We start from the raw sequence: 16,064 nt of genomic DNA on the forward strand, positions 1-16,064 counted from the left end.
ATTCTGATATGTACGTTCAGAATAAAAGCGCTTTGAAAATACATTTGAAATTTATGCTGTTTTTAAACGTTTGTATAGAAAAAAAACTAGTTTGGCATGGAGGAAATGTGTGTAGATTGAAGTAGACTACCTGAAGAATAGACTCAGGAAGTTTAATGACGTTCTGATGTGTACTTTCAGGATAAAAGCCCTTTGAAAATACTCGTTCAATTGAAATTTATGCTGTTTTTTAATGTTTGTATAGAAAAAACTAGTTTGGCATGGCGGAAATGTATGTAGACTGAAGTTGACTACCTGAAGAATAGACTCAGGAAGTTTAATGACATTCTGATTTGTACTTTCAGGATAAAAGCCCTTTGAAAATACTCGTTCGTTCGAAATGTATGCTGTTTTTAAATGTTTGAATAGAAAAAAATAGTTTGGCATGGCTGAAATTTATGTAGACTGAAGTAGACTACCCGAAGAATAGATTCAGGAAGTTTAATGAAATTCTGATGTGTACTTTCAGAATAAAAGCCCGTTGAAAATACTCGTTCAATTGAAATTTATGCGGTTTTTAAATGTTTGTTTGTTTTTAAATGTTAAACTAGTTTGGCATGGCTGAAATGTATGTAGACTGAAGTAGACTACGTAGAGAATGGACTCCTGTCGCTCTTCAACAATCTTTGTGTTGTAAAATGACAAACAACCCATTTTTACATCTGAAACTGTTTAAGTTACGTCAGAGATTCAATAACCTTTTTAATGAGTTTATAGGAAGAAAAAAAAGTGCCATAAAGAGAAGAAAAGAATCAAGAATGATTTTCAACAGAACTTTCATCAGCATCAGGTAAGAAATGATGACGACACATTATTGTTTGACCCAAAATGACACGTTTTAATGTCAGCATCACAGTCATCCTCCGGATATAAACAACCAAAATAAAAAGCGCATGAAAAATCCATCTCAGTATAGCGTTGCATCAGTGATTCCTAAAACCGGTTCTTGTGCAACAACGTGGTCCCATAGAGTATTGTTGTTTTGCTAATTTTCACTAGTTCACAGGTTTATTTTTTAGAGTAAACCTGACTGAACGAGCGTGTAAGAGTCACAAGATTATGTTACTTTGGAGAAAATCTGAATAGTTTAAAATAAGACGGTAACAATCCATGAAACATAAATTCTATTATTATCTGTACTGTGGCCTGGTATCTAATGGACACCGTAGACGAGTCTCATAATCTGGTCTCTGCGTCCGTCGTCTTCTCCTCCGGGAGACATCTGCCGCACACTGTGATGGAGTTGAAATCCTGGGAGATCTGCAGCAGCGTCTTGCCTTTGGTCTCGGGCAGCAGGAAGAAGATGTACAGAGAACCCAGCAGGCAGTTGCAGGCGAAGATGATGAAGCAGAGCGAGTCCAGAGCGTTCTGATCAGACCAGTGTTAGATTACCCATCAGCCTTTGAGCTGCTGCTTACTTTTACACACTATTCTACAAGATCATGTCAGACCTGATGTTGAAGACAGTTTGTTAAATCTATATTTTTCTGCCAGTTTCTTAAAGTATAAAAGATGTTGGCTCCTTTTGGACTCAGTTTGACAATTTTTTTTTATTTTTCTGTTTTCTTCTTCTCTAAACGTCCCAGTGATACACTCTTATATCTTGTCTTGTTCTTCAACAGGGACAAAATGTATTTTATAAAAAAGCTGGTATAATTTATACCATTGTATTTACAGTATACAGAAATATGAAGGAAAAATGTAAAAAGAAAAATGAGTAAATGAGTAACAATAACATTTTTATGTTTACTTATATTGAAAAACCTGAGAATAAAATATATATTTACCCGTTTTTCCCTTCAATAAACATGAGGCAAAAAAATCATTAAAAATGTTGGGATAATTCTGCCAATCTATTTATTATTTTATATACACTTATTATTTTAGTTTTGGAATTTATGTGTTTGTCATTTCGTTCAAAAAAATAATAAAGAAAGAAAAAAAAGTTAGGATTTAAAAAAATAAAGGATTATGAATACCAATCGATACAAAATCAATGAAAGTGTTGTTTTTTTTTAGAATTCTTTTAAATAATATTAAATCAGAAATAACTTGACTGAAGTCTTCAAACTACCATATCACAACAAATATTTCTACATATTTCAACTGTCCTAATGAGCTTCTCCTTTTCTCTTTGTCTCCACCTGCCTGCACTCTCTTCTTCGCCTCCTTCACTACTCTGGATCAATGACTCCAGATTGTTTTCGCACTTTATAATTCTCCTCCTTGAACTTGACTTACATTTAACTAAGTGTGACATTTCAACAGTGACTGCTTCCCCACAAAAGCTCCGTTTTACTCACGAACATGAATGGAAAGACGAAGCCCATCACACCGGAGGTCACCCAGCGCTCGATCCCGACGACCACGAAGGCAGACAGGCGGTCGGACTGGAGGAAGATCTCGCTGAAGAGAGCCGGCGTGACGGTCGCTGTGTGAAGCAAGAACAAGAAGCTGAAGCACGTGTTTTGACACGTGTCTGTGAACTTGCGGATCATACAGGGGCCTCCGCAGAAGAAGACGACGAGCAGGAAGATCAAAGCTCCACTCAGGTACGAGATCCAGGGGTCGGACCCCTGCGAAGTAAAAGTGTCACATGACTCTCTTCTCCTGGGAATCCATCTGACTAAAGCTGATTTTGAGCAGTTTTTATTTACATTTTTAGCATTGAACATCAGATTTACTCTCCAGAGGATTTTTTTGTTGTTGTTGAGAATATTAAATGAATTAAAATTACAGACGTATGGAGGTATTTGGATGTTTTTAAGTGTCTTTTTGGACAAAGATGAAGACGAAGACAAGTGAGCTCCAGTCGCTACATTAACCTTGAGGAAGAACGGAGAAGAGCAAAATCCATCGAGCAAAATCCAGGAGTCTGGACGAGGTGGAACCTCCCCAAGAGATCCATCACATGGAGTGAACTGTGGCGGCTGGAGTCCTTCTTGATATCCTTTCTACTCCGAGCAGTGGATGACACCTTACTGACCCCAGTACATTTGCACGGGTGTGGGATGAGGGAGGACTCCGGGTGCAAGGTAGACAGAGGTGCCGCCATGACAAAGTGTTGGCAGTGCTTGCAGATATCCTAGAGCAAGAGAGGAGGAAGAAGCAACCAAAGCAAGACCACTGCTGGGCACCATCACCCTCGTGAAAGCAGGTCAAAGACCTGTTGTCCAGAGCCAAGCCAGGCAAAACCTCCTGCAATCAGCACAGCGATAGGAAATGGAGGTTGACCTTGGGAAGAAACTTTCCCAGAGGCTTGACTCTCCACCACTCTAAGACCATGTGGTCTCCAGAGGGGAAGAAGATCATCCCGGTGGAGTTGACGGTGCCGTGGGAGGAGGGCTGTGAGGAAGCTGCAGAGAGGAAAAAAGCTAAATACCAGCAACTTGTCCAAGACTGCCGGGATAAGGAGTGGACAGCATGGCTGATGACGATGGAAGTGGGATGCCGAGGGTTGGATCTATTGACCAAGGTTGGACTGAAGAAAAGCAGGAGTTTGCAGGCTTGGAGAAGCGTCCGAAAGAGCCACCTGTTGGCTCTGGCACAAAAGAGAGGGCACAAGCTGGAAGCCTGGGGAGAGGGGCAGTGACTTGGCCAGTCACTGCAGACCCACCAACTGGAGTGCGTTGTGGTTAAGGGTCGAAACGCCCAGAGAAGGTTGGGGACCACCTGATGACCTCTCTCCCAGGCCAAGGCTTCACCCATTAGAAATGGATGTATACTAGCATCGCAGAAGTATAATTTAACTGAACATATAGTTTCAACTAAAACTCTCAAAAGAACAGATTTCTCTGGAAAAAATCCCAACCCTTAGTTGAAAATGGATGAATGAATTTTGGGTGAACTACACTTTAAGTTTGGTCAAGGTTATGTCGGTTGACATCATGACCTATGAATATAACAGCATTTAATGAAATTAAATATATATTTAATATATGTTTGACATTTTATTCATAAACCCTCACCAGTGACAAAGAGAGAAAAAATAAAGCTATTCCATTTTTCAAAAATAGTAACTGAGGTAAATACTTTCTTATCATATTATTTTATTTTATTTATATCTAATATATGATCAAATAATATAGTATTTTGACATGAAACTTAATCACGAATAATTAATCAGGAATCACGCATGAACGTGATCAATTCCAGAAAGGACGAGATCGTCTGTGTTTATCTGTTGAAAATGAACAGATCCAAATGTTCTACTATAACTTTTGGAAGTATAAAGAATTGTTGCAGTGCACTCTGGGTGTTTCTCACCTGTATGTTGAGCAGGATGGTGAAAACCACCCAGATGGCAGACAGGACACCGTAGCCCCCGCACAACAGAGGCTTTCTCCCAGTTTTTTCGATGAGCAGGCCCTGGAGAGAATCACAAAATTTATGCGTTCGTGTCCTGAGAAGTTAATGAGAAGCACATTGACCTGATAACACCAGGTTAAACATTTTTATAAAATATAACACTTAGTGTTCTGTATATTAACTCGGGTTCAAGTTGTTATCAGGAGGTAGAATTTTAATGAGATTAAATTGTGCTCTTCTCACAGTTGAAAACAGATTCAGAAACAACAACAAAACATGACAGAATACCTTTTTTTCTTTTTTGAAATTTTTTAAATATTTATTATGAAAAGGCTCTATTAATCTCCTTTTAATATTATTAATTCGGTGCCTAAAATAAAAAAACACTGTATGACTTTGATTTAAATTAAATGAAAGTGCAATTGTGGAAAAATGGAAGCAACTGTAAATGAATAGTCGGTGGACCTGGAATGGAATGAATGATTATTGGAGGGGAAACGATGAGTCACGGTGAGGTGTTCAGGTCGACTCACGCTACTGACGGAGGTGCAAATCTCAGACACTCCCAGTCCAAGAGTAGCGTAGCGAATCTTGTCTTTGGGAATCCCGGCCTTCAGGAAGATGTCGTAGGAGAAGGTGCTGACCTGAGGAGGAGAGACGCTCTTGAAGGGGATCTTTGTGAGGACGGTCCGAGGACGGAAGCTCACCACAGGCATGCCCGACAACTGGTTACACAGCACGATGACCAGGACTGTGATCAGCTGCCATCGCACCGTGCGGTCCCTCAGCAGGCGCAGAGGACTCTTTGACTTGGCGAAGTCGATGGCGGCCTGCTCCAGCAGCATCTCGTCCATCTCCTGCTTGAAGTTCCCTTTCCCCCACAGACTCTGCAGCGCTGACAGATCCAAATGACTTGTGGTTTGTGGCTGCAGCGTGTGACGCCTCACCTCTCCTGCAGCCCTCCTCGTCGCCCTTCTCTATGAAGAGGTACCTGGGAGCTTCAGGGATGAAAGGCAGCAGCAGCAGGGAGAGAACCGAGAAGCACGCCGGGACTGCCATCAGGACGTTCCACAGATGCTCCTGACCCAGTATCTCGCTGCAGATCAGATCAGACGTTAATTTTCCATTCTCTCTGTTGTGTGTCCACTTCAAGATGTTCACACACATGGGCTGGAGGGTTTTGTCTGCATGTGTGGTCTCTGGGTCAAGGTCAATGACCTCCCTGGCTTCCATAGATACATATACAGTGGTGGAGGTCGTTCACCTTGACCCAGAGACACCACAAGGGATACCACAAACACATTTATTTGCAGACACATTGAGTCACCACTGAGATAACGCAAGGGTTAAAGCCGTACTATGTAACATTTTAACGTTACTTTTTTTTCCCCTTTAATGCTTGATTTTGATTATTTAAAGGACGCACTTTACTACAGAACTTGGTTTAAATGACCAGTCCAGTGTCTGCTGTCTACACTGGGAACTCCCGCGAGACTTGGAGTGTTTTCCTTCTTTGTAGCATGTTAGCCTTTTTAGCTTCTGCTACAAACAGGCTTAAAATATTCATTAATCATTCACCCATTTATTTTGTGCCGCTTATTCCCTTATGGGGGTCGCGGGTGGCTGGAGCCTATCCCATTTCTTCGTGCGAGAGGCGAGGGACACCCCTGGACAGGATGCTAGTTTTTTGCAGGGCACACTAAAACACAACCATTCACACACACTTACAAACTCCAAACAGAAGGTTCACAAGTTGGCTCCCTCCCGCCTTGGAAGCGAACTGACATGTACCACCGTCCCAGCCACTTATATGTAATTAATTCTTTCAATGTTTCAGTTTCTGGCCTTGGTAACCCTGATTTTTAATTTTCAGTTTTTGGGTAAATCATTTGCATTTAGGTGTTTCCCTTTTTTGTAACTTAAAGAAAGTTTATCCCTTATCTTAACTGCCCTTAATCTGGTCTCTCCACTAGAGACATGCAAGGTTCAGTTCACCATGAGCGTTGATGGAAGCCTGCACACCTGAGTCCAAAGAGTTGTCCCGCCAGCTTTCCAATACTCATGAAGGTCGAGGACGTCATCGTCACGTTCCCTCTGATGCGTCGCGGCGACATCTCGCTGAGGTACATCTGGTGACAGTACATCCCCAAACCTGCAGGTCAAAAAAGAGTTTGCAAAAACGCTTCTCGGCTCGGTCACGACGGCTCCGTCAGAGCTTACTTGACGAGAATCCGTACAGGATCCTCGCCGCGATGATCATCTCGAAAGACTCGACTGTTCGACTCAGCAGCACCACGGCTCCGGCCGTGATGGACACCAGGCAGCAGCTGATCATCCCCTTCTTCCTGGTGAGGAAAGACAGAAAAAGCACTGACAGAGAACGAAAAGAGAAGTGGTTTCTTTCTTTCCGGTTTTACCTTCCAAACACGCCTGTGACGAACTTGATGCTGACCGCGCCGAGAAGTCCGCCCACGGCGTACAGGGAGACGATGAGGGACCAGATGGTGGTGATGGTCTGCTGGTGAGGAACCTCATGGTATCGCTGGTACCAGCTGCTGTTGATAAAGTTCTGTATGAACTGGAGTGAAAGATTTGGGACAGTTCATCGTCATGCAGCTTCTGCTCGCGAGGTCAAGGGTGAACCTCACTTTCAAAACCCATGGAACCACAGAGAGTGAGGTGACGGCAAAACAATCCAGAAGAGTCTCACCGGGGTGGGCGAGCTCAGGCTGGTCAGCTGAAACCCGGCTTGGAAGGTTCCTCCCATCCCCAAGATGACCATGAACAGCAGAGCCTTTCCACGAGTCTGCGCCACAAAAAAACAAACTTTCTCGGTTTTAATCTGGTGAATAATAATTTAATGTATAAAATATATAAAAACACAAAAAAAAGAATCCGTTGTAAAACTGGATCAAAATATCAGGTATTATACTAAATGTGATCAATTAATCATGATGGAATATTTAAGCAAAATAACGCTTAATATTAACAGAATATTAAACATTTTGACACTTACTTAAATAATCTAAAAGTTATTTTTAATATTTGTTGATAGTTTGGAGCCTGACCATGAATAGATCTGAAAGTAAGAACAAGAATTTTAAAATGGATCCTGAAAGAAACTGGCAGCCAGTGAAGAGTTTTAAGGATCAGGGAAATGTGAGTTATTATATTATTATAGAATGACATTTTGCGGACACACAGGAAAAATATTAATACATTTAAATTACTTTTGTCTTAAATATTACTTCAGTACTCCAGTGATATGTTTATGATAAGAGTCAAAAGGAGAATATTTATGGAAGAATAGCAGTGCAATCAGAATATTGAACGGTTGACTTTAAGATTTTCAAATGTCGTAACGTTGAATTTATCAAAATGTTGAATTTGTTATTTGCTTTTGAATTACTTGTTTTATACAATTTAATATTTTTTCACACAAAGAGTTGGTGTTCTAATTCCATCAATGCAAAAATACATTTTTGAATAAAAGTACAATAAGTAGCTCGGTGCTGTTTGGATATTGTCTGGTGGGCACTGCTATACCAGCATTTATATTGAATTTGAAAGGCCACAAATTAAAAAATATTGAATCTAGGTAATATTTTTTTAATGAATGGAATTACAATATAAAACTATGTTTAAAAAAAGGCAATTCATTTTGAAAATATTCATGTTCATGAATTCAATGATTAAATCCGAACAAATACAACAATTCAATGTTCAAATTATTAAATTCAATATTTAATTTAAATACGGAAAAACTACAATATCAAAAAAAGAAAGATTAAGTTAAACCATTCTGATGTCTACTTCCATACATACTAAAAACGACAAACAAAAAAAACAAAATCTCCAAAAGTCCAGACCAGCAGCTCAACTAGATCAACCTACACTGTGAAGGTAAAGTCAGTCACTTATAATCATGGAAGATTTTTGTTACTTGACTGTATCTGGTGTTTTATGTAGTCTTGTGAAATTAGGTCCTGGGTTTTTCGCTGTCTCTGTGTTTTTCCAGCTATACAATTGTTCACAACTGTACTCGTATACATGTTAAGAAACATACTGTACATGTATATTATCTGAGGGGAATTAATGGCAGCTGTGTTGTGTAAAAGTCACTAACAGAAGTTATGATGAGCTAGTGAAATGGGCAAGGATGAAGATAAAAACCCTCAAAATCAAGAAGCCTCTCATAACTAATAAAGGAAAAACTAATCATATCTACGTTGCTGGAGGCGAGCAAATCCCTCTCCTGGCCAACACGCACATCCAAAGCCTAGGGAGGCAGTACAACGCGGATCTGTCGGACAATCACGCAGACAAGGCAGCACGGAAGCAACTCTCCGAAGGCCTGGCAAACATCAACAAAAGTCAGCTCCTTGGAAAGTATAAATTGTGTTGCTACAACTTCACATTGTACCAAAGGGTTAGGTGGCCACTAAAGATGTGCGAAATTCCACACTCAACAGCAAACGCAATGGACAGCCTAGCCAACTCCTACATACGAAAGTGGCTGGGCCTGAATTGTTGCTTCTCTGTCACAGGGATGTTCAGGGCAACTTCGCTGCAGCTGCCGATCCGGTCCATCACCTTGAGCTATAAGCAGGAAAAGGAGCTGAATGAATTCTCTGACCCTACAGTGAGGAATGCATCTTTACTAGACCGAATGGGCCACAAGTGGCAAGCAGAGCCAGAGGTTTCGAAGGCCATCAGCAGGCTCCAGCATTAGGAGATAGTTGGAAGGGTGCAATTTGGGAGAGCAGGGCTGGATTGGAACAGTTCTCCACGCCTCTGGTCCAAGGTCACAAAGAGGGAACGGAAAGCCATGGTTGTGGAAGAGGTGTCAAAAGTAAACCAGGAGCAATATTCCATCAAGGCCATATCACAAGGCCGCAATGAAAGGTGGACCACTTGGGAAGGAACCATTAGGAGACTCATCAGCTGAGTCGACCTGTGGAAGATGCCCCAAACTAGAACCAGCTTTCTGCTCAGGGCAAGCTTGCCATGTCCAAGAAAACTCCACCAGTGGTTCGGCAAGGAGGAGAGCTGTACTCTATGCAGTGCACCCAAAGAAAGCCTACAGCACTTGTTGTCAGACTGCAGATTTGCTCTGATGCAGGGCAGATGGCGCCATGACCAAGTCCTAATGAAACTAACCGAAATCCTAGAGAACTGCAGACAACAACCAACCCAAAGACAAACCGCTTCCTGTCAGGTTTGTGAGATCAGGGGAAAGCAGAAGTGACACCAGCCGACAAAGCCCTTGGTGCGTCCTTTCTCTGGCAAGAGACTAGAGCATGAAGGTCGACGTCGGCAAACAGCTACAGTTTCCCCACAAAATTACCACCAACTCACTCCAGCAAGACATCGCTTTTGGTCTGCTGCTGCAACGACTGCCATGCTTATAGAGCTCACCATCCCTTGGGGAGAGGGAATCCAAGCCGCCCACGAGCATAAAGTAGTTAAGTACGCCGAGCTAGCTGCACAGTGCAGAGAGGCGGGTTGGTCCACTACCACCTACCCGGTTGAAGTAGGCTGTAGGGGCTTTGTCCGAGCCTCAGCAACAAGGCTGCTTGGGGACATGGGAACAACCGGGGCTAAGCTTGGAAGGGAAACCAATCTCACTCACCCTGAGGAAGCAGAAGACACAAGCTTCTGGCTCTGGCTGAGAGAAAAGGACAATAATTGGGGGGTCAAGACAATAACATCAGCTCCGCCAAAAGAGCGACACTCAAATGAGTGGTGGTCCCCGGCTGATGACTCTGCAGCTGACCCAAGGCGCTGCAGGAGCCGGTCAGGCAAATTTGCCCAGCACATATAACACCACATCTGTAAAGTAAACTAAAGTCAGAGCATCGGTTTATTTTCCACCAGAAAGTTGTCCAACTATTTAAAGGATCATCATGACAGAGACTGAAATATTTAAAAACATTCTTCAGAGTTTTAAGTGGCACGACCTTCCTGTGTTGTTGTTTGTGTGGTTGTTTTGTACAATGTAGTCTTTGCTGTTAAAGCGTGTTATCATTAACGACTGTTGACTTTTTATTCTTACAGAAAATAAGAGTAAACACACAAACTTTGACCGACACAAAAGTCATTGAAGCTCCTGCTAGCTAAAGGACTTGATGTCAGACATTTTACAATAAAGATTCTTGACATGAATTAAAACTTTATTAACCTTTTTAAACACTTACAATAGTCAAAATAAACATACAGAGAATGACTGTTAAGCTGGTGAAAATATACAGAAATTGTATCGATTTATTCTGACCTACTGTTGTCATGTGCGCTGACTCGTCTAAATCTAAACTGATCTAAAACTCGTTTTTTCACAAGAACAGAAAAGTACTGTAACCAAAAAAGAAAAAAAAGTATTGATCTTACCAGCTGATGCAGCAAAGACTCCATTCTGTCCTCCGCTAGGACTCTACAGTCCGGGGTCCTTGGACCCTTTTATGCATCAAAGCTGCTTATCATTAACTTCCCAAAACATTTTAACTACAGGAGCGAGCTACGTGCGGTCAACATGTATCGCCCTCGTTCAACATTGTGTTCTTGTTAGCAGAAGAATCTTGTCAACACACAGTTCAGGAGACATGCCTAAAGAACATAAGGGTGTGTATTCACTTTTATTCACCAATAATGCAAAAACTGTTGAGATAAAAACAGAAATATTGTAATAAGAGTTACATTTCATACCTTTTTTTTAAAAACTGAAATAATTATCAACACACGGTTTTACTTCTACTTCACTCTTCACCGTTCACTCCTAATTCTCATTCATTCTTAATCAGATTGTATATCAATTATTATTATTATAATTAATTATATATAAATATTTTAAAGGGGAAAAATATCTATACATATTTCATATATTTTACAATTTACATAAAATACACATAATGAAAATAAATGGTTATTATGCCATTAAAAAAAACATATAATGTTTAATTTGACATACATTTAATTTACTAAAATAAAATATTAAGCACGACGAAAAAAAACAAAAAAAAAACAATACTTAATAAATGGTCAAATAAAAGGAACATGTATAATTTTTGTATAATTTTGATCTCATGAGGGCCACATAGATGGAGTCCCAGGGCCGTGTGTGGCCCCCGAGCACCACTTTGCCAAGGCTTATTAGCTGATGAAAAATTACAACATTTAATTAAATTAAAATTACAAAAAAACTTTGACCGACACAAAAGTCATTGAAGCTCCTGCTAGCTAAAGGACTTGATGTCAGACATTTTACAATAAAGATTCTTGACTTGAATTAAAAAAGTGCTCAACATAAAACATTTTATATTTAGAAGGATTCAACTAAAATTCAAATTATAAAACGAGCTAATCTATGAAATAAAATAGGTTATCGACATTTCAAACCATCGTGCCAAAGAAAAGGGGATTTTTGTTGTTCTTTATTCATTTCATTTATTTCATAACCGTCTACCGGTGTCATGTAACGTCCCTCTGACGTCATTTCTGCCGTTTCCTGTCAAGTTACTCCTCTGACTCCGGGCTAATATAGGTGTAATTTTAACTCCAGCCGCTAGAGGTCAGTAGGTAAACTGCAGAAAGGCGGTGTCTCTTTTCCGCTGCTCGTTGACGCTCCAGCGGAAACTACATTGCGCTGTTTTCCGTAGTCATCGCAGAGTAGCACACAAAGAAAGACTTACCTTTTTTCAAGCACTTGCCATATTTGAACCAAAATGCCGCTTGAGAACCTAGAAGAAGAGGGTCTGCCCAAGAACCCTGACCTGAGGATAGCACAGCTGAAGTTCCTGCTGACCATGGACGGACACCGGGAAGACGTTAAAGTCAAGACGGAGCTCATGGATGCTATCAAGGCTAACAGTGAGTAAGCGCTTCCCCGCGACATCCACACTCGGACCGATTGTATGACATTTTCAAAATATGTACAGGTTTGTGTTTCGCATTGAAAGAGCAGGACGATCATAGTGTTAACGTCGACATAACTCAACCCGCTTTTATTATTAAATCGAACATTGATATTAATTCGCTTTTAACATGTCGCAAGTGAAGCTAGTTGACACGTCGCTTGTACATTTCGTTCATCTCAGGATATGTATGTCATTCGTACCTGGACCATTATAATGTGAATTATACACCTTAAGATACGTTCTGACGTCACAATTTTAGGAATCTGGTGTAGATTCAGTAGATTTTCGCCTTCACGACAGTATGGTGTTTTTTATTTTTTATTTAGTTGAGCTAAGCTATCTGAAACATGCCACAAATAATGAAAACATGATTTAAGTGTCTATTTAATATATCTTGGACCTCTATTGTACAACATTTAAGATTAAATCTTGTTTACAATTACCACGAATTACCCTCCGATGTGATTGGTCAGTCCTGGAATTTTCCACTTCCAAAGGAATCGTTGTATAAACAAAGTGGTGAGATTACAGCCGGCGGGAGGAGGAGTAAAGACGATTATGTCTGTCATAATGGACTTGCTGAGATTTCAGACTGGGGAGAACTTTATAAAGTAAAAACATTTAATAAAGATTGTCATGATGAGGGTCTTACCAAGACTGTATTTTAAGATGGTTTGTAGCGGAAGCTCCCATTTCCTCAGGGTAAACGTTACATGCGCACTGACACCGGCAGAGCCAAGCAAGCGCAAAGTAAAGACTTGTTAATGATTTTGAACAATTTCCCATGTCAAGGCTTCAATACAAGATGGACGTTGCAGGCACGCTGTGCCCATATCTGGTCTGACCACTTTGTTTAAAAAAAACCTTGTTTTTATGTTAAACTGATCTAAATGTACAGATTAATTGAAATGTCTCTCCATTTCATATTACAGCCATCAGTTTGAATCTAATTTGAAAGAGTACAATACATTTTAAGTTTTTTTTCCGTAGACATGGCGCCGTACTACGAGACGCTGTGCAAGGATCTGAAGTGGCAGCTGGACAGTGACCTGCTCACTAAAATGAAAAAGGCCAACGAGGAGGAGATTAAGCGGCTGGACGATGTGTTGGAAGATGCTGAGAAGAGCCTGGGAGAGAGCGAGATCAGAGATGCAATGATGGCCAAAGCAGAGTATCTGATCCGAATCGGAGACAAGGTAAGGCATGATTTGTGCTCGTCCAGTCTTGTCAGATGTTCTCCCTCCCATGGTCAACATTAAACAGGTGGTCTAACAACTTGATAACAAAACATTTGATGAAACGAGATTATTTATATAATATATGGCTGCTTGATATATCTGAAAAATATGGATATCGCGTCCGATATCGCGGCGCAGCTTGCTAGGCTCGTTTGCTATTGCGAGGCGGAGAAATATTGGAAGAACTTTACATCACGCTGTTTTCAGCGTTCTTATAAGATCGTGGAACTTCCAAACAAGTGTAAACCTGTCCATCTTGCTATATGCTAATGAGCTAAGTTGTTACCATCATGTACCATCAATATCAATATGGCACTCATTTCTAATATGCAGTCCTAAGATAATATACATTTTATTAACTTAAAAATGTATTTAGTCTGTTCATACCTATTCTCAAATGAAGCTCTAGTGGTCCGCTGGTTGCTGACCGTAATGACCTGGACAATTCTTCTCCACAGGAGGGCGCTCTGACAGCATTTAGAAAAACCTATGACAAGACCGTGGCTTTGGGTCACAGACTGGACATCGTCTTCTACCTGCTGAGGATCGGCCTCTTCTACATGGACAGCGACCTGATCACGCAGAACTCTGAGAAAGCCAAGAGGTAAACATCCTCGGCCTCTAAAGAAAGCCAGAGATAATCATGTCAACTCTCCGCAGCCTGATCGAGGAGGGGGGTGACTGGGACCGGAGGAACCGTCTGAAGGTGTACCAGGGTCTCTACTGCGTGGCCATCCGGGACTTCAAACAAGCCGCCGAGCTGTTTCTGGACACAGTTTCTACCTTTACGTCCTACGAGCTGATGGACTACAAGACATTTGTTACCTACACCGTCTACGTCTGCATGATCGCCCTCAAAAGACCTGACCTGCGCGAGAAGGTAGGTGGAGACAAAGTGACATATTGTAGTCCTAGTGATTAACAGTCTAGTGTTCTACAGGTTATCAAGGGCGCAGAGATCCTGGAGGTCCTGCACAGTCTGCCGTCGGTCCGTCAGTATCTGTTCTCCCTCTACGAGTGTCGCTACTCCACCTTCTTCCAGAGTCTGGGTGAGACACAACACACAAGCACTTTGTTGTGGAGTGTTATTGACCCTGTCCATGCGTCCACAGCGAAAGTGGAGCAGGAGATGAAGAAGGACTGGCTCTTCGCACCCCACTACCGCTACTACGTCAGGGAGATGAGGATCCAGGCCTACAGCCAGCTGCTGGAGTCGTACCGCTCACTCACGCTCGGATACATGGCTGAGGCGTTCGGGGTCAGCACAGAGTTCATCGACCAGTGAGTTTCTCTATTCCTTCTCAAATTATGCAGACAACCTGGATACATTTTTAAGCAAAAAGAGTCAACAAGCTGTAATCATCAGTAGCAGAGATCCCAGTTCTGATGAATTTTGGCTACTTTTTAAATCCCCCCCAAAAATTCATTTTATCAGTAAAATGTTGCATATACTGTGGAAGTAATGATACGTTTTTGGTAGATTCAAAAAAATCATAGACATGGTACAGAAGACTCCCTTTTCTCTTCTTTTCACATTTGAAAGTACTTGATGCATGTTATACTTCTGGGTTAAGTCTACATCTTCTAGAAGAGATCTCTGGCTGTCGTTGATGGTAACTTGGGACCACATGCTTGAGTCACAGCTAAAATATTAATTTCTCCAGTAAAATGTTAATGTTATTTCAAATCTTAAACCTTCCATTTCATTTTTTGGGTGAAAAATTAAATTAGTTTTAAATAATCAATAGAAATGGCTAATGATCTAATACATGATAATAAACATTAAACGTTTTAAACAGTCAAGAGTATGATCGTGATAATGGAGACGGAACATTGCGCCGCTTTTATTTTGAAAGCCATTTTATTTCCTCTTTCTTAACGCTGTTTTGGGGGATTTATCGTAACGTTTAGCGAGAACCTTAGATTATCCATGCGACACTGTTGCTTAATAACTACGACTGGATTACTCACCGTAGTCTGTACCTGAGTGAGTAGTGCGTTAATGAAAGATGGACCCGCCTCTTGTTGCTTCTGATTGGTTAATATTACGTAGCATCTGTGATTGGCTGTATTTCCGCAATAAGGACAAACGAAGTGTGGCGCGAGACTTGTTCTCAAACCAGTTAAGCAGTTTTATATGGAAAATACCTGGAAAAACTGCATATCTAGGATCCCCGTGGAAGACGATCAAGTGTGTTGTGAGAGCCGATCATGTGTTCATCTGGTTCTTCCTTCAGGGAACTGTCGCGGTTCATCGCTGCCGGACGTCTGCACTGCAAAATTGACAAAGTCAACGAGATCGTTGAAACCAACAGGTGAGGGTTGACGACCACTAGGTGTCGCTGGCTTCACACAAAGCTCTAACATCTTGTTCTTTCAGGCCCGACAGCAAAAACTGGCAGTACCAGGAGACCATCAAGAAGGGAGATCTGCTGCTCAACAGAGTCCAGAAGCTTTCCAGAGTTATAAACATGTAACCACGACGACAGCCTTCATGTTCTTCTGTGTGTGTAAATAATAAACTTTGTCTAACAGCCGCTCGTCTCATCAAGAACCAGTCGGAGGCAGA

The 16,064-nt window shown here is 41.3% G+C and overlaps 2 protein-coding genes and 1 pseudogene across 4 annotated transcripts; 2 read left to right on the top strand and 1 right to left on the bottom strand.

Annotated features, from left to right (window-relative positions):
- Window positions 1-880: 880 nt before the first annotated feature.
- slc2a9l1 (solute carrier family 2 member 9, like 1) lies at window positions 881-10,764 on the bottom strand. 3 transcript variants are annotated; one of them, XM_087800831.1, is made up of 12 exons: window positions 10,735-10,764; window positions 7,058-7,153; window positions 6,765-6,925; window positions 6,568-6,692; window positions 6,370-6,499; window positions 5,295-5,443; window positions 5,055-5,242; window positions 4,881-4,991; window positions 4,306-4,407; window positions 2,540-2,615; window positions 2,343-2,470; window positions 881-1,407 (listed from the first exon to the last, which is right to left on the bottom strand). In XM_087800831.1, exons 1-12 carry the CDS (start codon window positions 10,756-10,758, stop codon window positions 1,216-1,218), a joined length of 1,482 nt encoding a protein of 493 aa, XP_087656957.1. In that variant the 5' UTR covers window positions 10,759-10,764; the 3' UTR covers window positions 881-1,215. The 3 variants fall into 3 exon arrangements, with proteins under 3 accessions (XP_087656957.1, XP_087656955.1, XP_087656956.1); XM_087800829.1 differs by lacking the exon at window positions 10,735-10,764 and having other exon boundaries at window positions 6,765-6,902; window positions 7,058-7,147; XM_087800830.1 differs by lacking the exon at window positions 10,735-10,764 and having other exon boundaries at window positions 6,765-6,899; window positions 7,058-7,095.
- On the top strand, window positions 8,507-9,595 carry LOC148070839 (uncharacterized; annotated as a pseudogene).
- Window positions 10,765-11,981: 1,217 nt separating the features above from the next.
- psmd6 (proteasome 26S subunit, non-ATPase 6) lies at window positions 11,982-16,032 on the top strand. Its single transcript, XM_087800198.1, has 8 exons — window positions 11,982-12,210; window positions 13,248-13,453; window positions 13,954-14,099; window positions 14,156-14,375; window positions 14,436-14,544; window positions 14,608-14,776; window positions 15,733-15,810; window positions 15,876-16,032. The coding sequence occupies exons 1-8, from the start codon at window positions 12,066-12,068 to the stop codon at window positions 15,970-15,972; spliced, it is 1,170 nt and encodes a 389-aa protein (XP_087656324.1). The 5' UTR covers window positions 11,982-12,065; the 3' UTR covers window positions 15,973-16,032.
- Window positions 16,033-16,064: the final 32 nt, after the last annotated feature.

Source organism: Callionymus lyra, chromosome 10 (assembly GCF_982586985.1).
Source record: "Callionymus lyra chromosome 10, fCalLyr1.hap1.1, whole genome shotgun sequence".
NCBI classification, from domain to species: Eukaryota; Metazoa; Chordata; class Actinopteri; order Syngnathiformes; family Callionymidae; genus Callionymus; species Callionymus lyra.